This window comes from Pseudorasbora parva, chromosome 14 (assembly GCF_024679245.1).
Source record: "Pseudorasbora parva isolate DD20220531a chromosome 14, ASM2467924v1, whole genome shotgun sequence".
Classification (NCBI taxonomy): domain Eukaryota; kingdom Metazoa; phylum Chordata; class Actinopteri; order Cypriniformes; family Gobionidae; genus Pseudorasbora; species Pseudorasbora parva.
This window is the reverse complement of record NC_090185.1, coordinates 37,701,790-37,727,669: the sequence shown is the minus strand read 5'-3', so window position 1 is coordinate 37,727,669 and position 25,880 is coordinate 37,701,790. Positions and strand designations below refer to the sequence as shown.

General features: G+C 38.9%; 1 protein-coding gene across 2 annotated transcripts in view; it reads left to right on the top strand.

Moving 5' to 3' along the window:
• Nucleotides 1–25,160, top strand: part of klc4 (kinesin light chain 4) — a 73,321-nt gene extending 48,161 nt beyond the window's left edge. Inside the window, exons 12-16 of one of the 2 annotated variants that reach the window (XM_067416357.1) lie at nt 54–162; nt 703–822; nt 17,035–17,153; nt 17,289–17,355; nt 24,014–25,160. In XM_067416357.1, coding sequence (XP_067272458.1) covers nt 54–162; nt 703–822; nt 17,035–17,153; nt 17,289–17,355; nt 24,014–24,097 — 499 coding nt within the window. In that variant the 3' untranslated portion in view covers nt 24,098–25,160. Of the gene's footprint in view, nt 1–53; nt 163–702; nt 823–7,428; nt 8,390–17,034; nt 17,154–17,288; nt 17,356–24,013 lie in introns of those variants that run through there. The other variant, XM_067416358.1, reaches the window with a different exon arrangement.
• The last annotated feature ends 720 nt before the right edge of the window (nt 25,161–25,880 follow it).

The window sequence follows — 25,880 nt, the reverse complement described above, 5'->3', positions numbered from 1 at the left end:
GATAACACACATGTGATGCTAGTGTGTGTGTGTGTGTGTGTGTTCCTGCACAGCCCCACAGTAAACACCACGCTGAGAAATTTGGGCGCTCTGTACCGTAAGCAGGGTAAACTGGAGGCAGCCGAGACCCTCGAGGAGTGTGCCATGAGGTCCCGCAGACAGGTGCGACATCTATACTCCTTCTAATGATGCATGCTGGGAAACAGGATGTCTTCACTGCAAAAAATGCTTTTCTAACTTAGTATTTTTGTCTTGTTTCTAGTCCAAACATCTAAAAAAATCTTACATTAAGAAACATTTACTAGACAAGCAAAAATTATTGTCTTGTTCTGGGGAAAAATAACTCAAAATTAAGAGTTTTTGCTTAAAATAAGAAATAATCTGCCAGTAGGGATAAGAAAAATAATGTTTTAAGATTATATTACTGACCCCACTGGCAGATTATTTCTTATTTTAAGCAAAAACTCTTAATTTTGAGTTATTTTTCCCCAAAACAAGACAATTACTTTTGCTTGTCTAGTAAATACTTCTTGTGTTAAGAATTTATAGATGTTTGGACTAGAAACAAGACAAAAATACTAAGTAAGAAAAGCATTTTTGCAGTGTTTGTAACATGTGTGTGTGTGTGTGTGTGTGTGTGTGTGTGTGTGTGTGTGTGTGTGTGTGTGTGTGCGCGTGTGTGTGTGCGTGTGTGTGTGTCAGGGAGCGGCAGTGGACCCTCAGAGAGATGGAGAGAGGCGGAGGAGCACCGCATCGATCTCCAGTGTGAAGTACGACTGCAGCAGCGAGGCCGGAGAAGAGGGCAGTGTGGAGTGGAATGGGGTGAGGGATTAATATCTTACTCTTACAGCTGCTATACGGGACGGAGGAAATATGAGACGGAAGGAAACTATTTATTTCAGTGTTTCTGCATTAGCTTGCAAAACATTTGCGTTCCCTCACCAAAATCCTGCTTCCCCCAAGAAAAAAATTCATTAGCTAAAAAGAATAATTGCATTCTCTCGCAAAACGATTGCATTGCTCAAAAAAAACATTGCGTTTTCTCTCAAATCTGTTGCGTTCCCTCAAGACAAATCGCATTCGCTTGCGAAACTTGCTTCCTCTCCCAGGGGAATACTGACGAATAGTCGGGAGACATAATCTCTCCAGCGTGTCCACTGCAAAAAATTTTTTATTTTTGTCTTGTTTCTAGTCAAAATTTCTAAATTTTCTTACATTAAGAAACATGTACTAGACAAGTAAAAAATTATTGTCTTGTTTTGGGAAAAAATAACTCAAAATTAAGAGTTTTTGCTGAAAAGAAGCCAAATCATCTGCCAGTGGGGTCAGTAAAATAATGTTGTTTTAAGATTGTTTTGCTTACCCCACTGGCAGATTATTTAGACTAAACTATTGCATTCCTCAAAAAAATATTTGCATTTGCTTGCAAAACATTTGTTTTCTCATAAAACTGTTCCGCTCCCCTGAGAAATGTTACATTTATCCACAAAACATTTGTGTTCTCCTGAGAATCGTGACATTGAGGATGTTTGCTGTGAACATTCAATGCAATGATCAATTCAAATGAACGACTGGGTGTGTCTGTGCAGATCGATAAGAACTTTTCATGATTTTCTACCCTTTTCCATCACACTGAAGACAATGAAATAGAGTTGCTCTTTCAGTCACACAGTTTTAGTATTGGAGCCGCAGCCGCTACATAAAATTATGATTGTTGCTAATGTTACACAAACCATGTTCCCGTTCGCCATCTCAGTCTGCCTTCCTTACAAACTCTTTGAACATCTCAGAACGTCAGTGGAGAAAGGCATATGGTTCATCATAACATCATAATATACATAATGCACTCGTTATATTGATAAATCTACCCAATTTTTAATATCAACAGAAAAATATAGCCTGGCTTCTCTTGAGAATCTGTCATAATAATGATATGCTAAAGATATCATCTCCCCCCCACCCCCTCGTGACGTGATTGGTTAGTTTGTGACGGTTAGTCAAAAACACCTGCGATTTCAAACTGTGTTTTTGAGACTGTCTTTGGTTCATTGCAGTTTTAGGCCCTATTTTAACGATCTGAAATGCAAGTGTCAAAGCGCGAAGCGTAAGTAACTTTGTGGGCGGGTCTCGGCGCTGTTGCTATTTTCCCGGCGGGATAAATGGCTCTTGCACCCGGCGCTAATCTAAAATGTGTTGGTCTGAAGTAGCTTCATTATTCATAGGTGTGGTTTGGGCGTAACGTGAATAAACCAATCAGAGCGTCATCCAACATTCCCTTTAAAAGCAGCTGCGCAAGTTCCATTATGGGTCGCTATTATTATGGCGTATTTACCAGGCGCACGCCAGGAGCGGTTCACAGCCGAGGAGACTGATGTTCTCGTAAGAGCAGTGAAAGACAGAGAAGTTGTGTTGTATGGGGATGGGAGAAACCCACCCAAAATAGCGTCGGTTAAACAGTTTTTCAGTCGATTTTTTTTTTCCTGGTTCTTGACGGACAAACCAATTTGTCAGATGTCCTTATATACATATATGTCTTGCCACTATTGGGCAAACAGGTCTGATCCTTAATTACTACAATTAGCCTGAATAATTTGTAAGCTAGATTTATGCCTATTTTTTCACATCTTCGTAGCACACCACAATGATTTCCGTCATCTCATGTGTTAATATTTTTTTATTGTAACAATTTATGATTTGCAAAAACAACTGTTGCATCTGTGTAGATTACATGAGCAAAGTGTGCGCGTTGGGTATCTCGCTGGTTGCAAGATAGGGCCCTTAAACAGAAAATACTCAGCAATGTTGCTGACTTATGAATTTGCACATGGTTTGTCTGAAAGCATATTAACACCACACAGACACATACACAACATTTAAAAGCTTGATTTTTCACCACAGGGAATTTTTAAAGCTTGAATTTTGCAGGTACTGCACAATAATGCAGCCGTGTTTGCTGGCTGTGTGTTTGCTTGATGTGGCTTTAACCACTGATACAGCCTGTGGTGGCCAAAACTGCATTGCAGCCTGTTCAGTGTGCCAGAGTGGCCGTAGTCCCCTGCTGATGTCATATCCTGTGTGACATCAGTGATGTGTGACTCACCGATAGCAGTCATTCTCTCCTTACCCACAAAACCCTGACCACTCACACTATTATTACATTACTGGTTTGATGCTCAACTATGTTTAGCAAAAGCTTTTTTTAACCTACCATACAATTAAACATCTGTGATTATAAAACACAAGTTGAAAATTTAAAGGGGACCTATTATGCAAATTTCACTTTTACATGTTGTTTGAACATAAATGTGTCAGCAGTGTGTGTACACAACCACCCTATAACGGTAAAAATCCACCCACTCCTCTTTTTTAATCTCCATCAATCATAATCAGTGTCTCAGAACAAGTGGATTCTATCAGTGAGACCTAACATATGCTTACCCCCCATTGCTGACTAACTCCGTCCTATTATCATAGATCCCGCCCACAACTGGTGACTGACTCCGCCCTATTCTCATAGATCCCACCCACAACTGCTGACTGACTCCGCCCTATTCTCATAGACCCGCCCACAACTGCTGATTGACCTGCCCTATTATCATGGATCCCGCCCACAACTGCAGACTGACCTGCCCTATTATCATGGATCCCGCCCACAACTGCAGACTGACCTGCCCTTTTATCATGGATCCCGCCCACAACTGCAGACTGACTCCGCCCTATTATCATAGACCCGCCCACAACTGCTGATTGACCTGCCCTATTATCATAGACCCGCCCACAACTGCTGACTGACCCGCACTATTCTCATAGACCCGCCCACAACTGCAGACTGACTCCGTCCTATTAGCATAGATCCTGCCCACAACTGCTGACTGACCCGCCCTATTATCATAGACCCGCCTACAACTGCAGACTGACTCTATCCTATTAGCATAGATCCCGCCCACAGCTGTTGACTGACCCGCCCTATTAGCATAGATCCCGCCCTCTGCTGTTGACTGACTCCGCTCTATTAGCATAGATCCCACCCACAACTGCTGACTAACTCCGTCCAATTAGCATAGATCCCGCCCACAACAGCTGACTAACTCCGCCCTATAATAATAGATCCCACCCACAACTGCTGACTAACTCTGCCCTATTATCATAGATTCCACCCACAACTGCTGACTAACTCCGCCCTATAATAATAGATCCCACCCACAACTGCTGACTAACTCCGCCCTATAATAATAGATCCCACCCACAACTGCTGACTAACTCCACCCTATAATAATAGATCCCACCCACAACTGCTGACTAACTCTGCCCTATTATCATAGATTCCACCCACAACTGCTGACTAACTCCGCCCTATAATAATAGATCCCACCCACAACTGCTGACTAACTCCGCCCTATAATAATAGATCCCACCCACAACTGCTGACTAACTCCACCCTATAATAATAGATCCCACCCACAACTGCTGACTAACTCTGCCCTATTATCATAGATTCCACCCACAACTGCTGACTGACCTGCCCTATTATCATAGACCCCAACCATGTCTGTTGACGAACTCCGCCCTATTATCATAGACCCCACCCACAACTGCTGAAGGATTCCGCATTATTAGCACAGACCCCACCCACGGCTGCCGACAGACCCTGCCTGATTAGCATAGACCCGCCCATGACTGTTGACAAACTTTGCCCTGTTAGCATAGACCCCACCCACAACGGCTGATGAACTCCGCCCTATTATCATAGACCCCACCCACAGCGGCTGATGTATTCTGCCCAATTAGCATAGACCGCTGACAGACTCCATCCTATTAGCACAGACCCATCCACAACTGCTGACAGACTCCGTCCTATTAGCATAGACCCGCCCACAACTGCTGACAGACTCCGTCCTATTAGCATAGACCCGCCCACAACTGCTGACAGACTCCGTCCTGTTAGCATAGACCCGCCCACAACTGCTGACAGACTTCGTCCTATTAGCATAGACCCGCCCACAAGTGCTGGATGTGTCGATGAGAACATTTTCATGCCGTCTGCCACCGATTTTTTTAATGTAGAGATTTTATACTGTTTTCCATCACACTGAAGACAATTAATTAGAGTTGCTCTTTCAGTCACACAGTTTTAGTATTGGAGCCGCAGCCGCTACATAAAATTATGATAAGCCCCGTTTCCACCAAAATTACCCGGAACAATTTTTACCAGGAACTTTTTTACAGGAACTTTTCTCCCCCCCAGACCTGCAGCTGTCTGCGTTTCCACCGCGATCTAAAGTTCCGAGAAGATTAGGCAAATTAGTCCGGTGATGTAGGACTGCGCGCGACTGAGACGTTATCTAAACCGATCTGGTGTTTACTTGTGATGACTTTCAATCGCAATCATTTTGTCACATGCAGTTTGTCTGCCGCACAGCAGCTGGAATGTGTTTACTGTAGCCATAGCAACTCTTAACGGCCACCAGGACTAATACAGTATTATATAATAAGCTATTTATCTGTTGTAAAGTGTAATAATCATCTCAGAAAAAAAAAAAATCTTCTGTCAGGCGCAGTTAGGCAAGTAAAAACTGCCCGGGGCAATATACGCTGTGTCATTACTCCAACATTATCTTCATAACTTACGAAATAAAACGTTTACCCCTCAGAAAAATGAGCTTTCCTCTCTTGTCAACATGAGCGCGGCGCGCGCTGTCTCGTCATGTAAGGACACACACTTAAAAGTAATCAGTCAGGTCGTTTACATGGTGAAAAAAAATTAATAATGAGTATGGAAGAGATTCAAGCTGTGCTGCTTTTGCTGGGTATGTATAACGTTAGGTTTACTAAGAGGAAATTAACAACGACAGAAAAGAGCACTAATATGCAGATTCAGCAGCACCAGCATATTCTGAAAGCTTGTAAAGCTAGATTTAAAATGACGATGTATATTATTATCAGCTATTACGGACATTGCACGTGAGATGGCTGAGACGACCGCGCGCCATCAGACAGAGAGCAAGACTGATATTTACTGAACGCAGACCGAACCTCACAAAAGACTTTTAAAAATGCCGGTTGAAATAAAAGGCTGCGTGAGCTCAACCAATCAGCATGTTCAGCGCCCAAGTCCCGCCCTCGAAAGTTCCTGAACTTTGAAAAAGTACTACCTCGCGAGCAGGGCCGTTTGGAGGGGGAAATATTTACCCAGAACTTCATTTAGACCCTGGTTCCTGCGGTCTAAACACACCGAGTACCACCCAAAGTTCCTGGTTCCTGGGTAAAGTTCCTGTGGTGGAAACGCGGCTATAGTTGCTAATGTTACACAAACCATGTTCCCGTTCGCCATCTCAGTCTGCCTTCCTTACAAACTCTTTGAACATCTCAGAACGTCAGTGGAGAAAGGCATATGCCCAGAGTTCTCTTCTGGTAAAGATAAAACCATATGTGTACACGCATAAAATGATGGCGTTTAATCCAGCACACAGCATTGTTCTGAATGTTCTGTAAGCGAGCCCTGTCGCAAAATAAAAGGCGACCAATCAGGTTGTGACCGTATTTCTATGCCTTTGGTTCGGTAACTTTAGGTTCACTGTTAAAAATGCCAGTGTGAACGCTAAGCGGACACGGTCTATATGTTTTGTTTTTGTTTTTTGGTCCGGACCAAACGAACCGAACTACAAGTGTAAACCCACCTTATATTACATCTTGTAAGAAGTAGGTCTCCTTTAAAATTGACCACATATCAAGAGTTTTGTTTGGGTGTTTGCATCTTAAAGGGTTAGCTCACCCAAAAATGAAATGTGTGTCATTAACTCCTCCCCCTAATGTCGTTCCACACCCGTAAGACCTCCGTTCATCTTCACACACAGTTTAAGATATTTTATATTTAGTCCGAGAGCGTATGCAAGTGTATGCACACTATACTGTCCATGTCCAGAAAGGGAATAAAAACATCATCACAGTAGTCCATATGAGACATCAGTGGGTTAATTAGAGTCTCTTGAAGCATCGGAAATACATTTGGGTCCAAAAATAACAAAAACTACGACTTTATTCAGCATTGTCTTCCCTTCTGCGTTTGTTTTCAATCTTCAAATAAAGACTCAAACGGTTATGAATCAGCGTATTGATTCATCAATCAATGCGCTGATTCATAACTGTTTGAATCTTTATTTGAGGATAACGACATTAGGGTGAGTCATTAATGACATAAAATTCATTTTTGGGTGAACTAACCCTTTAAGCTCACCCCTTTACCACGGTAACATCACTGTAGCAGCCGTCCTCTCGTGGCTTATTGCTGGTTCACTCCAGCTTGAGATACTAATACACCTGAATGTCTTTATGCACCTCTATGGACAGGCACACTGCCTTTCTTGCTTTTCATTGATTTCCTCCTGATGTTCCTGTCTCGTTTGTGTTTTCTCTCTCTCTCTGCATTAGGCCTAAGCTCTCATCATCTTCCTCTCTCTCTCCTCTTGCAACAAATCAAATGACATCTGCCTGATCTAAATGGATGCCTGTGCTGCTTCCTCTCTGCTGGATGGAGTCCAGCACAGCTCTGACTGTTGCTAGGGCTGCTGGGATATCATCTTACCTTCCCTCCCCGTGTATTCTTGGCCTCTCTTTCTGCCTTTCTTCCACACACTGATCACTCGTTCGCTCATTCCTGCTTGTTCTCTGCATTGTCTCTTTTCATGTCTACATTGTTAACTGTATAACGCTGATTTATGAACTGCAAAAAAATGCTCTTCTTACTTAATATTTTTGTCTCGTTTCTAAGTCTAAATATCTAATAATTCTTAAATCAAGAGGCATTTAGTAGATAAAAGTACAATAAATGACATAAGGTATTTGTGCTTGTTTTCTTGAAAAAACAAGATTATGTTTCTCACTCCATAGGTAGATAGCTTGTTTTAAGCAAAAACTCAAAATTCATTTTGATTTTATTTTCAAGAAAACAAGAACAAATATCTTATGTCATTATATTTATCTACTAAATGACTCTTGATTTAAGAATTATTGGATATTTAGACTAGAAACAAGACAACAATACTAAGTAAGAAGAGCATTTTGTGCAGTGTGAACTGTAATATATACCCTCAGTGAAGCACGCCTGTCAGATTATGAGTGAATCTCATGAACAGGCCAAATAAAACTACATTTCCCTACATATTCTAAATGTCATTATTATAACATTTTAAAAATTATTTATGGTTTAATTTGTAACGTATTTATATACTCTACCATTCAAAAATTTGGGGTCAGTACGATTAAAAAAATACTCACCAAGCCTGCATTTATTAAAAATACAGTAAATACAGTAATAATGTAAAATATTATTACAATGTAAAATAATTGTTTTATATGTTAAACACAGTTGTGCTGCTTCATATTTCTGTGATATATATACATGATAAATGATATACCGTGATATTTATATACCTGGTACTCATTAGATGAACAATTTAAGTTGATTTTAACTGGAGTGAATTAGTTCAACTTAAACAACTTATCACATTCAACTTTTTAAGTTAGCTCAACTTTATATATATATATATATATATATATATATATATATATATATATATATATATATATATATATATATATATATATATATATATATATATATATATATATATATATATATAATATATTCCCCATGATTATGATTATTTGATATCAGAAAGTTCATAAGAACAGTGTTTATTTGTATTTGTTTTTCTTTCCTGTCACATTTGATCAATTTAATGCATCCTTGCTGAATAAAAGTATTAATTTCTTGTTGAAAAAGTCTTACGATCCCCAAGCGTTTGACCGGTAGTGTTTTTGTAATACAGTACATTTGATTTATGATCATTTTATACAGTACTGGATGTAAAATCCTATTTCTAGCCTTTGATTTCTGAGTGAAAAACATGAGTTTGTGAGATTCACCCGACAGCATTTCATGCCACATTATTCAAACTAACACTTTAAAGTACAATGTCCGTGTAATGTGTGTTATGTTACTTAATAAATTACTATAGTGATAATGACGGAAATGTGTGATTTATAAAAAGTTTTACAAATATTCCACAGCGAGTATATATAGTTCAGGAGTATTATAATCAGGGGTTCACAGTCACACACACACATTTACACACAATCTCTTACTGCATAAAGCGTGTCCATTGTGAACACGCTATATAGATGAAAACACTGAGATTAATGTGTGAACACTGTCTGACTACACAAACTACAGAACAAAGCAAATATATCCTGTTCTGAAATGTTATTCAGCAGATATTTGTGTTAATGTATAGCCAGTACAGCCCCACTCACAGAGATATTAACTTTAAATCTGCAATACACAGCAAAAGGAAAGTGTTTACAGAAATAAAGCCGGAGACATTCTTTATCTAAAGAACACATTGTTTTATTTTAGCAAATGTATCATCAGCGTAACAATTTGAGTGTAAGGTTAAACTGGAAAATGAATATGAAAATTGTGTTAGTGTTTAGTTTATTTGTCCTTCTGCGGTAAACCTGCTGATCATGTCCGGCATGAGAGTGTTCAGAGCATGATGATGGACATCCTGTTGTTTATGGCAAACCTCTGACACACACTAAGATATTCTGAAGAATGTTCGTTATCAAACAGTTTTGGTGCCCATTGACTTCTTCCATTGTGTGGACAAAACACACACTCACACACTCACTCACACACGCACACACTCTCTCATGTTAGGTTTTTATGAATTGTGGGGACTTTCCATAGGCGTAATTTTACACTGTACAGTCTATCCCCCTACACTGCCCCTGCCTCTAAACCCACACACACACACACACACACACACAGACACACACAGCCCCTAAACCTACCCAACACACACATACACTGCCCCTGCCCCTAAACCTACCCCCCCCCCCCCACACACACACACACACTGCCCCTACCCCTAAACCTACCCAACACACACACACACTGCCCCTGCCCCTAAACCTACCCAACACACACACACACACACACACTGCCCCTGCCCCTAAACCTACCCAACACACACTGCCCCTACCCCTAAACCTACCCAACACACACTGCCCCTACCCCTAAACCTACCCAACACACACATACACTGCCCCTGCCCCTAAACCTACCCAACACACACACACACACACACACACACACACACTGCCCCTGCCCCTAAACCTACCCAACACACACACACAAACAGACAGACACAGACACACACACACTGCCCCTGCCCCTAAACCTACCCAACACACACACACATAGACACACACACACTGCCCCTGCCCCTAAACCTACCTAACACACACACACACTGCCCCTACCCCTAAACTTACCCAACACACACATACACTGCCTCTGCCCCTAAACCTACCCAACACACACACACACACACACACACACACACGCTGCCCCTGCCCCTAAACCTACCCAACACACACACACAAACAGACAGACACAGACACACACACACTGCCCCTGCCCCTAAACCTACCCAACACACAGACACACACACACTGCCCCTACCCCTAAACCTACCCAACACACACACACACTGCCCCTACCCCTAAACCTACCCAACACACACACACACTGCCCCTACCCCTAAACCTACCCAACACACACACACACACACACACACACACACACACACACACACACACACACACACACAAAAAGTCACTCTCTCTCTCACACACACATACACACACACACACACACACACACACAAACACTCACTCTCTCTCTCTCTCTCTCTCTCTCTCTCTCTCTCTCTCTCTCTCTCTCCCTCACACACACACACAAACACTCACTCACAATAGTGGTTGTTATGTGTCGAGCAGGATAAACCATTCATAGGCTTTTGCCAAAGCCATGTGACTCTGCGAAGGGCCAAAGGTTCAGTCAAAATCTGCTCGATTATCACAGCAGAGGCGGTGAGTTTTACAGCACATTTCCCTCAGAAAACCACATTATTTGTTTGTTCCGCAACCCAGCTAACAGGGAACGTTCTCAGAACTTTGGCTAACGTTTTCTAAAAGTTCTCTCAAAGTTTTTTTTAAAAAACGTTCTTGCAGTAACGTTATTAGAACGTTGTGCCAACGTTATTTGCTGTTGAGTAACGTTCTAAAAACGTTACCTATAAAACGTTTTTCTTACATTGTTAGTGGAACGTTTTAAAAACGTTACTACATTAAAAAAGTATTATTCATTACAAATTAGTCATACAGCTTTTTTCTCGAACTTCAGATACATAATTTGTATATCCAGAGACAACTTAATGACACTTAAATGCTATTTTCGAGTATATATTTATTTTTTTTACAATCAGAAGAAAAATCTAGTAAACTTATTATGTATTAAATATAAATGTAATATAAATATAAAAGTCAATTATAAAAGTGGTTTTAGCTTTTTTTAAGAAAGTATAAGATGTCAATAAACAAAAGCAAGTACATTAAAGGAGAAAACAGGAATATTTTATTTGATCATACTCCACACCCTTATAAGAACGTTATTTAACGTTCTTAGAACCTAATGAGAACGTTAATACAACGTTCCGCAAACTGGACATTTCAACGTTCCTAGAACGTTCAAAAACGTTTTTAGAACTTAATGAGAACGTTAGGGAAACGTTCTTATAACCTAAAATTGTTAGCTGGGAAGTGGCAAATTACACTTCTTCTAAGAGGCTGTTTACACGACACCGTTTTCAACTAAAGCTTTTATGCATTTTGGCCGTTTGCTTACATTACAGAAAACGTTACAAAACTACGAAAACGTGAATTTGTGAAACAGTAGCCCCGTTTCCACCAAAATTACCCGGAACAATTTGTACCAGGAACTTTTTTACAGGAACTTTTCTCCCCCCAGACCTGCAGCTGTCTGCGTTTCGACCGCGATAAAGTTCCGAGAAGATTAGGCAAATTAGTCCAGTGATGTAGGACTGCACGCGACTGCTCCTCCAAATCAGTGACGGACAAGGGCTGTCACTTTTCGATATGCATTCGAAGATGACGTGAAATATCCGTAATCGAACTATAAATTAACTATCCGGTTTTTAAAGTGCCATGTAGCGCAATTTTTTTTTTACTGTCGGTGCGTTTACATGGAGCACTGCAATCAGTTTAAAAGTCCAACCTGAAGGAAAATGCTCCATATAAACACCTGATCAATCGTAATAAAAATGCCCAAACTGAATGAAATTGTAATCGTTTTGAGATGGGTGGAAAAATCTTTTCATGAATCGATCAAACGAAACATTCCACCATGTAAATGACCTGAGCGGATTACTTTTGAGTGTGCGTCCTTATGTGACAACAGCGCGCGCCCCACTGAAGAGCACACGTCGTGCTCATGCACCAAGCATGTTGACAAGAGAGGAAAATACATTTTTCTGAGGGATAATCTTTTTATTTCATAAGAAGTTATGAAGATAATGTTGGCATAATGACACTGTCCCTAAGCCTATGTAAGCAAACAATCAACTTCTTCAACTGCGCCTGACATTAGAATTAATTTTTTCTGAGATGATTATTACACTTTACAACAAATGAATAGCTTTTATAAAACCGTATAAGTCCTGGTGGCCGTTGAGAGTTGCTATGGCATCCGTAAACACATTCCAGCTGCTGGAGATGACGGCGTTGTAGATAATTGAATATATTCGAATGCATTGCTTGATATTTGATATCCGTTCGAATTAGATTTTTTTCAAAAATGACAGCCCTAGCGGACAGTAGTCATTTTTGTGTGTACCGATTGAAAGATTTAGTGGATTTAGTTATTATAAGCTATTTATTTGTTTAAATAATCATCTCAGAAAAAATAATAATTCTTCTGTCAGGCGCAGTTAAAGTAAAAAACTGCCTGGGGCAATATACGCTGTGTCATACTCCAACATTATCTTCATTATCTTATAACTTACGAAATAAAAAGTTAACCCCTCAGAAAAATTAACTTTCCTCTCTTGTCAACATGAGCGCGGCGTGTAAGACTTTTAAAAATGCCGAGTTGAACCTAAATGCTGCGTGAGCTCAACCAATCAGCATGTTCAGCGCCCAAGTCCCGCCCTCGAAAGTTCCTGAACTTTGAAAAAGTACTACCTCGCAAGCAGGGCCGTTTGGAGGGGGAAATATTTACCCGGAACTTCATTTATACCCTGGTTCCTGCGGTCTAAACACACGAAGTACCACCCAAAGTTCCTAGTTCCTGGGTAAAGTTCCTGTGGTGGAAACGGGGCTAGTGACGTCATGCGCTGGCATTCGGCTGTTCGTCCACACGGCGAATTGATCATTCATTCACCTCAGAGATAATGACATACTGCTCTCCCCTACACAAACGTTGTTTTTGGTTTGTTTTTTTAAGTAAAAAGTATCGTATCGGCAATACTGACCCTATATGTATTTGGTATCGGATCGATACCAAATTTTGCAGTATCGCCCACCACTAGCATTAACCCTTTTTCCAGGCTTCTGATTGGCCAACGAGGCTTTATGGTTAGGGTTAAATCGCCACCTGTTGGTGTGGCTGACTGACGGCGCTTCCTACTGTACTTTTGCGTTTTCATGTGGACATTGTTTTTTTTTTTTAAACGGAAGAGGAAAAACTAGGCCTAACATTCCTCGTGTGTGCCGTACAGTAGATCAGTCAGTTTTGGTGAATTAGTGTGGCTGTGTAATTCAAGGCCTCGCTGCAGATTCAAGGGATGTTTCAACTGTGTGTGTGTGTGTGTATAAATATATTTATGTGGCTCTTTCTGCGCAGTGATGTATGTCTTCCTTAACCTCAAATGACATCTAACCCGATAAAGTCCTGGAATTAGTGGCCTGGGCTCTCTCTGTGTCCGTAAATGTAACTCATACGTGAATGTTTCATTGGAGCCACTCGCCACGGTGACCTAGTTTCTGTCGCACAGCTGGCGTTCGCCTCCGTTTTCTTCACCGTGACAGCACAGGGTATGGTTTAAAGTAGAAACAGAAGGGTCATTTCAGGACATATGCTGTTAAAACATCCAAAACCTTTCCATTTCATCTTGATGTTGGATTTAGCATTTCATTTGCATAGCTAATTTCAGCCTGAAATCTCCAGTGCGTGTATCAGATTGCATGGATGTAATGCTTAACTCAGTGTATTGGATTTCCACATCGACAATAGAACAGTAATGCTATAGTTAACCTCATAAACCCTATAGTTGCATAACCTGAGAGTTGAGCAGTGGTGTGTCTGCAGACAAAAACGTGTCCTGCCATCTGCTGGGCTTAGAACAAAACTGCAGTGGTCTGGTTCTAATATAAGGTACTTTTAACACGATTACATTGGCATACAGGACCCCGTCATGGTTTCTCATTAGATATCATTGCTAGTGAAAGATCGGCCAGACAAATCAGCCAATATATGTCCATTTTCAGATTGTCAGCAAACCAATATCTATCGAAAATGCTAAACAAACACCCAATATCTACCAAAAAGGCTAAGTTTGCTCAGCTAGATGAGTTGTTAAAGAATACAAAGCATATAATTTTACAATCTATAACTTCAATTTACCTTACCAGTATACATAACATAATTTAAAAGACAATAATTGACATATATACAGAGTTAAAGGTACAGTAAGCGATTTCTGAGAAACACTATTGAAAGTGGATCGGAGGTGGACTCTGAGGGCGGGGCTTGATGTCGTGGGGCGGTGCCAAAAATAGGGCAGGGATGATGTCAAAACTCCCTCTCCTATGGGGCTTTTCAAAATATGAGTAAAATAAAGCCTGTGGTAAACATAACCTGACGATTCTTTGACGTTTTGTTCTACACCGTAAATTACAGCCAAAGCAAAAATGCACATTTTGAAGCAGTTACTTTCATTTTTGAAAACTTACGTTTTTAGTAAGTAACTAGATAAGGCAGTTTGGGGTGTGAGTATGCAGAGTAAAGTTGTAGAACAAAACATCAAAGTATCGTCAAGTTATGTTTAGCAGAGGTTTTACTTTACTCATAAATTAAAAAATCCCATTATAAAAGCCCATTGGAAAATCTCCAAGGAAGTTATTCCTAAAAACACTTAGATAAGGAGACAATTGAATATGAGAATTATATGATAATGAATATGTATAGGTTGTTTGTGCTATATTTTGGTTCAATGATCATTTGTATTTAATATTTTGTATTTTAAGGGGATTTTACGGAACTAAATATTTACCTCTAAATTATGCCCCATTTATCATCTGCAGTAACAGGGTGTAACCACTAGATGGCCGTATATCCCTAAATATATACACTCACCTAAAGGATTATTAGGAACCCCATACTAATACTGTGTTTGACCCCCTTTCACCTTCAGAACTGCCTTAATTCTATGTGGCATTGATTCAACAAGGTGCTGAGAGCATTCTTTAGAAATGTTGGCCCATATTGATAGGAGAGCATCTTGCAGTTGATGGAGATTTGTGGGATGCACATCCAGTGCACGAAGCTCCCGTTCCACCACATCCCAAAGATCCTCTACTGGGTTGAGATCTGGTGACTGTGGGGCCATTTTAGTACAGTCAACTCATTGTCATGTTCAAGAAACCAATTTGAAATGATTCGAGCTTTGTGACATGGTGCATTATCCTGCTGGAAGTAGCCATCAGAGGATGGGGACATGGTGGTCATAAAGGAATGGACATGGTCAGAAACAATGCTCAGGTAGGCCGTGGCATTTAAACAATGCCCAATTGGCACTAAGGGGCGTAAAGTGTGCCAAGAAAACATCCCCCACACCATTACACCACCACCACCAGCCTGCACAGTGGTAACAAGGCATGATGGATCCATGCTCTCATTCTGTTTACGCCAAATTCTGACTCTACCATCTGAATGTCTCAATCAAATTTTGTTAGAGGTCGCGTTGGTGTGACCAATACCCAGCTGATAAGAGCTGCCATTTCTGTTACACATGAGAAAAATCCAAACGGCAAACGTAACGACAGTGAAACAAACCACGCTACTTGTTTAGGCTGTGCTGGACAGACTGTTTAATTATAGACAATAAATATATCGATCATGTGACACCATTACTACACAGCGCTGGAGATCCGGTGAGAAAGCGTTTGAACTCGCCACAGATTTAATAACGTTGCAGCGAGATCTAGTGGGAACTTCTGGGAAGCATTTAAAGAGAAGCATTCTGTCATAACCCACAGATATGAGATCAAACATCGCTGATGTGGAAACCAGGAGAAACATTGAGCCATGAACACAAGTAGTTATAGAAGGCTTTTCAATCCAGAAAATCACAGACATTCACCATGGATTTAGGTAACAACAATGCTAACTGCAACCATGGTATTGTGGTAGAAACACTCAGGGTTCATCTCAGGGTTCATACAACTTTTTGAGTGAAATTCCAGCACTTTACTTTTTCCGGCACTTCAAACCTCTAAATATCAGTCAAGTCAAGCCAATTTGATCTTTGTAGCACTTTTTACAATGCTGATTGTTTCAAAGCAGCTTCACAAAAACATCCCAGAATATAAGATGGTAAATATTTAATTGACGAGTTTTCAATACAATATTATAGGATATGATTTTACCTCAGAGTTCAACATATTGACACAAAATGAGAACTGTGAATCCACCTTACGCCGTCTGGAGTCCGGTTGTTTCTATGAATTGCAGAGATTCATTTGCTTCTCTTTTCTGTAGCTTTCAGGAGTCTGTAAAAATACACCGCAGATTTCTTGTCAAATCTGTTTGAACAGTCGATCTCAAAGATCTTTCCTTTTAAAGATGTTTTATGTGTTTATACATATTAAAATGAAATAATCTTTAAAGAAATGTTAAGAATAAATGTGGAAAATGTTAAAAAACAAAACTTTATTTTGTGTCTAAAAAAATTGTGCAGGGATAAGTGATTTATAATAGATGTTGCAATATCTCAATGAAAATTAAAAAAACAATAACTTCATGCTATTTAATAAATTATACAAGTGTGTACATATAGTTTTCATATAAAATATAACAAAGGCTTGAACATAAGGTTGTGTGTGTGTGTTCAGGATGGATCTCTCAGGAGAAGCGGCTCTTTCGGGAAACTCAGGGAAGTCCTGCGCAGAAGCAGCGAGATGCTGGTGAAGAAAATCCAAGGAACTATGCCACCAGAACCTCGCAACACAAAGTGAGACGCACAGACACACTGGTTAATGACTGTTATATTGATGACCTTTAAACCTGGTCTTCACAGCCTGATTCCTATGAAGGGTTGTGTTATTTTACGGAAATGCAATGACTGAGTTATTTTCCTCCCTCACAGTATGAAGAGAGCCGCGTCCCTCGGTTACCTGAACAGTAATGACGGGGACGGAGACGACTCTTTTCAGGTGAGATGATTTGGTTCCCAGGTAACATAAAATATGTTTCAAGAACGTTTTGCTAACGTTATGAAATCGATATTTCTGAACGATCACAACATCCACTTTTTTAATGATAAAAAACATTTCTTGGTTATGCGAACGTTAAAGGTGCTGTATGTAAGCAATAAGGTACGAGAATAAGTCACGACCCCTTACAGCATTAGCCTTGCGTACCTTTTTGTTTTTCTAAAGCAGTTACCACACAATACATATATTAAAGACAAATATAATTCAACTTTTATGAAGTAAAGTCTCTAAAATCCTTCCTTACGCTGGAAAAAATAGTCCCTGACCGTGGGCAGCAACAGAAGTTACATTATTACGCCATTAGATGAGTGAGTCAGTCAGGAGCAAAGACTTTTCTTTTTCTTTTTTTTTTTCTTTTTTTCTTTTTTTTCTTTTTCTTGAGGGAGTCAGTCAGCAGCGAAGACTTTTCTTTTTCTTTTTTTTTCTTTTTTCTTTTTTTCTTTTTTTTGAGTGAGTCAGTCAGCAGCGAAGACTTTTCTTTTTCTTTTTTCTTTTCTTTTTTCTTTTTCTTTTTTTCTTTTTCTTGAGTGAGTCAGTCAGTAGTGAAGACTTTTCTTTTTCTTTTTTTTCTTTTTTCTTTTTTTTCTTTTTCTTGAGTGAGTCAGTCAGCATCTAAGACTTTTCTTTTTCTTTTTTTTCTTTTTTCTTTTCTTTTTTCTTTTTCTTTTTTTTCTTTTTCTTGAGTGAGTCAGTCAGCAGCGAAGACTTTTCTTTTTCTTTTTTTTCTTTTTTCTTTTTTTTCTTTTTCTTGAGTGAGTCAGTCAGCAGCGAAGACTTTTCTTTTTCTTTTTTTTCTTTTTTCTTTTCTTTTTTCTTTTTCTTTTTTCTTCTTTTTCTTGAGTGAGTCAGTCAGTAGTGAAGACTTTTATATTGAAAAGACTGAAACTCACAGTGAACACGGGAACAAGACGCAACTGACAAATCCTTTGACTACTAGCTCCCATTAACTGTTTAAAGGACAGGATATCGCAGCGGACATTCAACAGATTTTTATTGAGAACATAGGACATAGGACACATAGGAAAATGCTGTATCTAAATCTTACTCTTACAATAATCTTCACTACATAAAAGCATAAGCGTCAATGAACAATATCAGTGAGAACAAACTTGTGTTTACGTTGCTAAGTTTGTCGTGCAGAGATACACAGAACCGCGGGGTGAAGTGGGCATCGCGGTTATCGTGTAAAACACAACTATTGACCAATCACAATCAAGGACCAGAACTAACCGCTTTACAAGTCATTTTTGATTGTACTAAAGCACAAGAATACCATATTAGGGGCTTTCGCACCGGGTAGTTCTAGAAACTAGGGCCGTTTTCCTGGTTGCATTAGGATCTCTGAAGTGACGTAAGCCGCGCTTGTTGCGTTGACATTTATTTTGACGGTGCTGAGAACACCAGGGGTCTCATTTATAAAACTTTGCGTAGATTTAATCCTAAAAGTGCACGTACGTACAAAAGCTAGATTTTGCGTATGCAAAAAAATAATAATTCAGATTTATAAAACCATGTGTACGTCAGAACTTGCGCAAAAATCCCTTTATAAATCCCAGCCAGCAGAAGATTGTGTGTACGTGCTTCTCCACCCTGTCTCCTCCCTAAAATCACCATATATGGAGCTTACAACGCCTAGTTTTATTATGCATGACCTCCACGTGACACCATGTTTAACACTGTCAAAGGTACAGGACATTAAAAATATTAATATACAAGACGCTATAAATGCCATTTGTGCCTTACACAGTACAGTGCTGGCAATCATCCAAAATCCTTTTTATGTTTTAGAATAAATATATCAAAATATCCATAAAAACAAAATTGTATAAAATACTTCTCAGATATTTTCTTTCATTTTTTTCCATTATTCATTCATTTCCACGGGCCAAATGTTATTTTAATTCAAAATATTTCATTAATTTAAAACCCTTCAACTCAAAAACATTTATGCAGTTTTTCTAATAATGTGAACATATAGGATGTTTAGGCTATTTTAATTTAAACAGATAGCCCTACTTATTTATTGAAGCGTAAATACAATCATCTGACTCAGAGCGTCACTGACAACGTATTTTTGTGTTTTGTGTCTGTGATATAGAAGTAAGTGTGCATCACTGATCATCATTCTCACTAAAAATATTTAGTGAATATTGTCATGACATGAGATCTGCAGTTTAGTTTAAAGAGGAGTTATTGGCATTAGCCTGTATTTAATCCTTGCTGTCATTAAAACAGCGTGTCACAGGAAACCGGATCAAAAGTAGCACATCCACATAATCCGTGTATCATTCGTTCAATCGTTTTTTGATTTAATATTGAAAATAGAAAAATGAGCTGTTTTCTAATTTTCAATATTAAATCAAAAAAACGATTGAATGTATGATACACGGATTTATCTAAATTCATATAATTTTTTTTAAAATTCTGAGTAATGACTTTATGTAATTTCAGTTCATATCGCCATTAATGAAACTAGAACATTAAAGGGGGGGTGAAACACTCAGTTTCAGTCAGTGTCATGTCAATCTTGAGTACCTATAGAGTAGCACTGCATCCTGCATATCTCCGAAAAGTCTTTATTTTTTTAATAATTATATAAGAAAGATGCGCTGTTCCGAGTCTTTCCGAAAAAAGCCGAGCGGGTGGGGGCGTGTCGTGTGAGCGGAGCTAAATAATGACGTGTGCGCGCTGCTGCTATTGTGTTGAGTCGAGTGCGTCGTAAAGCTGTGTCATCCCTAACAGCGGGAAAAACTTTATTCAAAATAAAAATATGGCTTTTAATCAGATACAGCCATACATCTATGATCCGGAATCAGACCCAGAGGCTGCAGTTGAACAGGAGCAGCAGCAAAAACGACTAGAGCAGGACGTCTCTATGTGGTACAAGTTATACACTAACTATATAATATGCTTAGCGGCTTGTGTTATTTACATATTTATACTTGAATTATATCGTCGTATTTTTGTCTTTGAAGGTGTACATGTGGGAAGTGCAGTTGTGCACGTGTGTGTGTGTTTACGCGTGGTTTAGACAATTGTAACGTTATTAAGCGGACTGGTTTTGCACGGCAGGCTAAGTTAGTGTTTACATAGAAAGACACGGAATAGTAGCACATTTAAATGAAGAAGCGCGCTTATTTAGTTCAACATATTTCCCCACTCTTTGTGTATTGTTGTTTGGAGTGCTTTTACAATACACAAACATAAAGTTACACATATAGTGGCCAGCTAAACAAATGTACACGCACTACACATCGCATGCTCCATTGATCAATTTCTATATATAGTAATATATATAGTAACTATACGTGATCATCTTTGGGTTACTTGATGAGCATAGACACAGACATTTGAAGCAGTCTTACTCACAGCCTGCGGTTCTAACGTTGGGACCTTTATCGTTGGGACTGCTCCATCATTCAGCATTAGGCGATCGGGAAAATCCGGCGTCGAGCTGGGCCTTGTTTATGAAACAGTCGGCACCGAAATGCAGCGAACAGATATAAACATTCGCGCAACTCAGTTGCTGATCTGGAAAAGCAAATTACATCTACTGTTGCCTTAACGCACGGTTTTTGGGGAATCTGTGCAGGACTGTCTTGGTCTGGCAACCAAAAACGCACTTTTTGATGTCATTGTTAATTGTGCACATCACCTGTGCAGCGCAGCCTACGAGCCAGCGCTTTGATGGGCGTAGCCTGTTGCTTTCGCTCTCTCCCTCTCTCTCTCTCACGCGCTTCCGGTAGAATTGTCCGTACGGCCCATACAAGGAAATCCGCCCCCATTAACGTCAAAGGGGACGCATGATCGCAAAAAACTTGCCGAAACTTATGACTAACCGGAAGTAGTATTTTTGACAAAGAAATACTCCCATCAAACGTCCACCTTAACTTTTGAAACTTTGTCTATGTTTAGGATGGGATTCCAAGTCTTTAACAGTGTAAAAAGATCAGTATGCATGAAACAGCATTTCACCCCCCCTTTAAGTTAAATGTGTATATCAAAATGAAAACAGAGTTTTAAGTTGTTCTTACTTCTTTACTTTTCTCACTCTAGTAAAAGAGTTCGTACGCATGGGTCAGAGTTGCGTGCAGGTGCGCACATTTTCCCGTCAAGTTTGTTTTTATAAATCACAACTTATGCGTCAGAAGTAGCGTACGCCTCATTCAGGGCCTGTTTTGTGCGTACGCAGCTGTTATAAATGAGACCCCAGAGCCCTACCTCTCACATTCTCCGTCTTCATCCGTTTACAATGTGTAGTCCTGTTTAATACTAGATAGAACTGTTATGCGAAGAAAGTAGACATTATATGAAAAAGTATTAGCGTTTGCCGTGTGCTTGATTTCCAGTGTCACTAGCTGAGCAGAAATATATAATCATGTTTCTCTTGCTCCACTCAAAGTTGCGTTGGCTTTCTCCTTAGCGTAACGGTTGAGAGGTCCATCGACCACTGTTTTTTATAGTAAATGCAGTATATAGACTATAATCTGTGTGAGGAGGCAGCTTTTTTTTAAATAGTGGGTACTTCCAATATACTTGTGAAAGCCCCTCAGTTTGCATTGAACTTTCAGCGCTGTAACTTTGCAGATACTGTTTATGCTCAAGCAGCAACATTACACACTAACTAAAGTTAAAAAAGTCACATCGCATGACACCACCCCTTTAAATGTTCCTGTGAGCTCAGGTTGATCAGGAATGATTTTGATTGGTTGGACAGGAGCTGAATGACTTTTACTGGGTCTCCCTGATCCTAGTCGACCCGCTCCGAGCGGGATTCGAACCGGCGTTACCCTGCGCGGGCGGCGGGCAAGTTAACAGGGACGCTAAAGACAGCCTTCTCTAATCTCGTTTGATAGTGCGCTTCACGCATCACGGTCAAATGTATTTACATAGAAACCAATGTGAATACATCAAGATTTAAATTCAGAGATAAAAAATAATGTATGCATGACCTGTCATTTTATTCACATCTAAATATGAGGAGGGCGCTCCACAGAAAGTCCAAAAGCGGATTCGTATTAGTAGCCTAATACCCTGTTACGCTGGAGCTGCAGCTGAAGGGAAACCGAAATCATTATGAGAGATGAAACGTGATGACGACAATCAGACGATTGCGACCATATATTATTTATGCGTTTTTCCAAGCCATCTCAATGTAGCCTATTTATTGACAATAAAGTATCATATGAATAATGCAGTTTTTTAATGTTTAGTATCTTCTGGTCACCACGGCTGCATTTATTTAATCAAAAATAGTTAAACAGTAATATTGTGAAATATTATTACAAATTAAAACAGCTTTTCCCTTTGTGAATATACAGTAATTTATCCCTGTGATCAAAGCTGAATTGATCATCATTACTCCACTCTTCAGTGTCACATGATCCTTCACTGATCCCTCTCATGATGATTTTATAATCAAGAATCCTTTATGATTATTATCTGTGTTGAAAACAGTTGTGCTGCTTAAAAATGTTGTGGAAACCATGATACATTTTATTTTTCAGGATTCTTTGATGAATAGAAAGTTCAATAGACAGCATTTATTTGCATTTATTAAATAAATTATCTTTTATAATATTAAAAATATCACTTGTGATCAATTGAATGCATCTCTGATCAATAAAAGTATTAATTTCTCTCTTTTTTAATTTGACCACGAATGTTTAGATGGTTTCCACAAATATTACGCAGCCCCATGAGCAGCACAACAGATAATAATCATAAATGTGTGTTGATCATCAGATCCTCATCTGAGAATGATTAGTGAAGGATCATGAGACACTGAAGACTGGAGGACTGATGGTAAATTCAGCTTTGACCACAGGAATAAATTACACTTCACTATATTCACATAGAGAACAGCTGCTTTACATCAGAATATATATATATATATATACTTTGCATAAAATCTATGGAGACTTAATGCACAAGTGTTTGTAGTAAACCAATCATAAAATTGGCATAAAATATAGGAGAAAAATATTAGAGATATTAGAGATTATTGTTCAGCAGTGTATTTGATATCTTACCAAATTAAAAGCAAGAGATGCGATAAAGGATACCCCCCCACCCCCCACCCCCCAAAAAAATGGTATTACGACATTTCTGTCCCCCTCACTCCTGAAAAGATGGCTACGCCCCTGGCAAGAAGTGCTGCACAGGGTATAAAATCTCGGTGCTCTTTGGTTGTGTAGGATAATTAAGTCTAGAAGCAAAAGTAGTCCAATGCACTTGATGGGTGTATTGAAAAAGTGAAAAAGCCTTTATTTTTTCATGGCTTAAACATTTAAAAATTGGTGACAGGTACACCTACGCGTTGCGGCTTTACATATGTATGTATATCTATGTAAAGCCGCAACGCGTAGGTGTACCTGTCACCAATTTTTAAATGTCTAAGCTATGAAAAAATAAAGGCTTTTTAACTTATTCAATACACCCATCGAGTGCATTGGACTACTTTTGCTTCTAGAAGTAATAATTATGTTTGTTTAACGCAATTGATTCATGTGGGACCCGATGTACACAGTTAAATAATGTAAATCCAACGCACCTTTTTTTTTAGTGTAATAATGGTCTGTTGGTTGTCTCGTCTCAGGGTTCGATGAGCGGCAGGACGCTGAGGAACAGCAGACCTCTGAGCTCAAGCACAGTGGAGCTCTACAAAAGCACAGACCAATGAAAATCACACTCCTCACTACATCTGATCATCCATGGGCTTTTCTAATCATCCAATATTTTTGACTTCTCTCACTCACTCGTATAAATCACGCATGTTTCACTCTCTTCAATGTTCACACAGCTCTTTTGCACAAAGTAGAAGTGAATGGAGATATGGGTGCTGCCAAACAACAAAAAGCTCCATAAACTACACGACTCGAGCACTGACGTCTTTCGGTACATGCCTTCCCTGAGGGTGAAGAACATAACTCACCACCTTTCCCTCGGCGCAGCGGTGGAAAAATAAAACACTGCAGAGAATATTTTTGTTAAAGGATTTTTGTTAAAGAATGGTTTTATATCTGCAGTTCTTACCTTTTTTTTCTCACAATTGCGATTTTATATCTCACAATTCTGAGCAAAAATTCACAAACTCACAATTACTCGAAAAAAATCTGAATTGTGAGTTGATATAAGAAGAGTTGATCTCGCAATTCTGATTTTTTTTGTGGTAATTGTGAGTTTGTGACGTTTTGCTCAGAATTGTGAGGAAAAACCTGCAAAATCAGCTCACAAAAAGTATATATCTTACGATTCTGACTTTTTTCTTGCAATTACGAGTTTATATCTCAAAATTAAAATAGTTTTCTTGCAATTATGAATTTATATCACAATTCTGACTTTTACCTCGCATTTATAAATTTAAATCTCAAAGTTTTTCACTTTTTTTCTCACTTTTTCCTACTGTTGCACATTTTATAACAATTCTGACAATTGCATCTTGCAATTCAATTGCAAATTTATGTCCCATTTCTGTCTTTTTCTTGCAATTATTGAGTTTACACCTCACAATTCTGATTTCTTTCTCGCAGAATCTTTAACTCTTTCCCGGCCAAACTCAGTCTCCTCCATCTGTGTTTGATCATCTCTGAATTTGATCTGGATACAGTCTTTCTGAAACCGTGATTTTCTCTGCTTTTTGTTCAAAATGTTGCTTTTTTGTGAAACTTACCCATATTCAAGTGTTGAAAAAAGAGGAATGCAAAAAGCTAGAATAAAATGTTTTTTTTTTTTTTTTTTTTTTTTTTTTGTTAAAAAGAAGAAGGTCAGCTGTTTATTTTGATATATTGCATGCTCAAGATATCCATAAAACTAAATATTCTATGGGCTATAACATTTTTGTGAAAATGGTCAAAACCCCAACTTTTTTTTTACCTGCTTGCCGGGAAAGAGTTGATCATAATTTTACATTTCTCTCCCAAATGCGAGTTTATATCTTGCAATTTAGACTCTCACAATTGCAAATTTATATCATAATTCTGACTTTCTCACAACTACGAATTTACACCTCACAATTTTGGATTTATTTGGCAATTTCAAGTTTATATCACAATTCTGATTTATTTTATATATAAATTTTAATTATAATTTTGACATTTCTCTCCCAATTTCGAGTTTATATCATAATTCTGAATATTTAATCTCGTAAATGTGAGTTTATATCTTGCAATTAAGACTTTTTTCAAGAAATTACAAGTTTGTCTCATGATTCTGACATTTTTTCACAATCGTGATTTTAAATCTCACAATTCTGACTTTTATCGCAGTTGCAAAGTTTTATCAGCATTTTGACATTTCTCTCCCAATTTCGAGTTTATATCATAATCCTGAATATTTAATCTCGTAAATGTGAGTTTATATCTTGCAATTAAGACTTTTTTTTTTTTGTAAGTGCGAATTTATATCCCAAATTCTGACTTTTTCTGCACATTTATGAGTTTACATCTCACAATACCCTTTTTTCT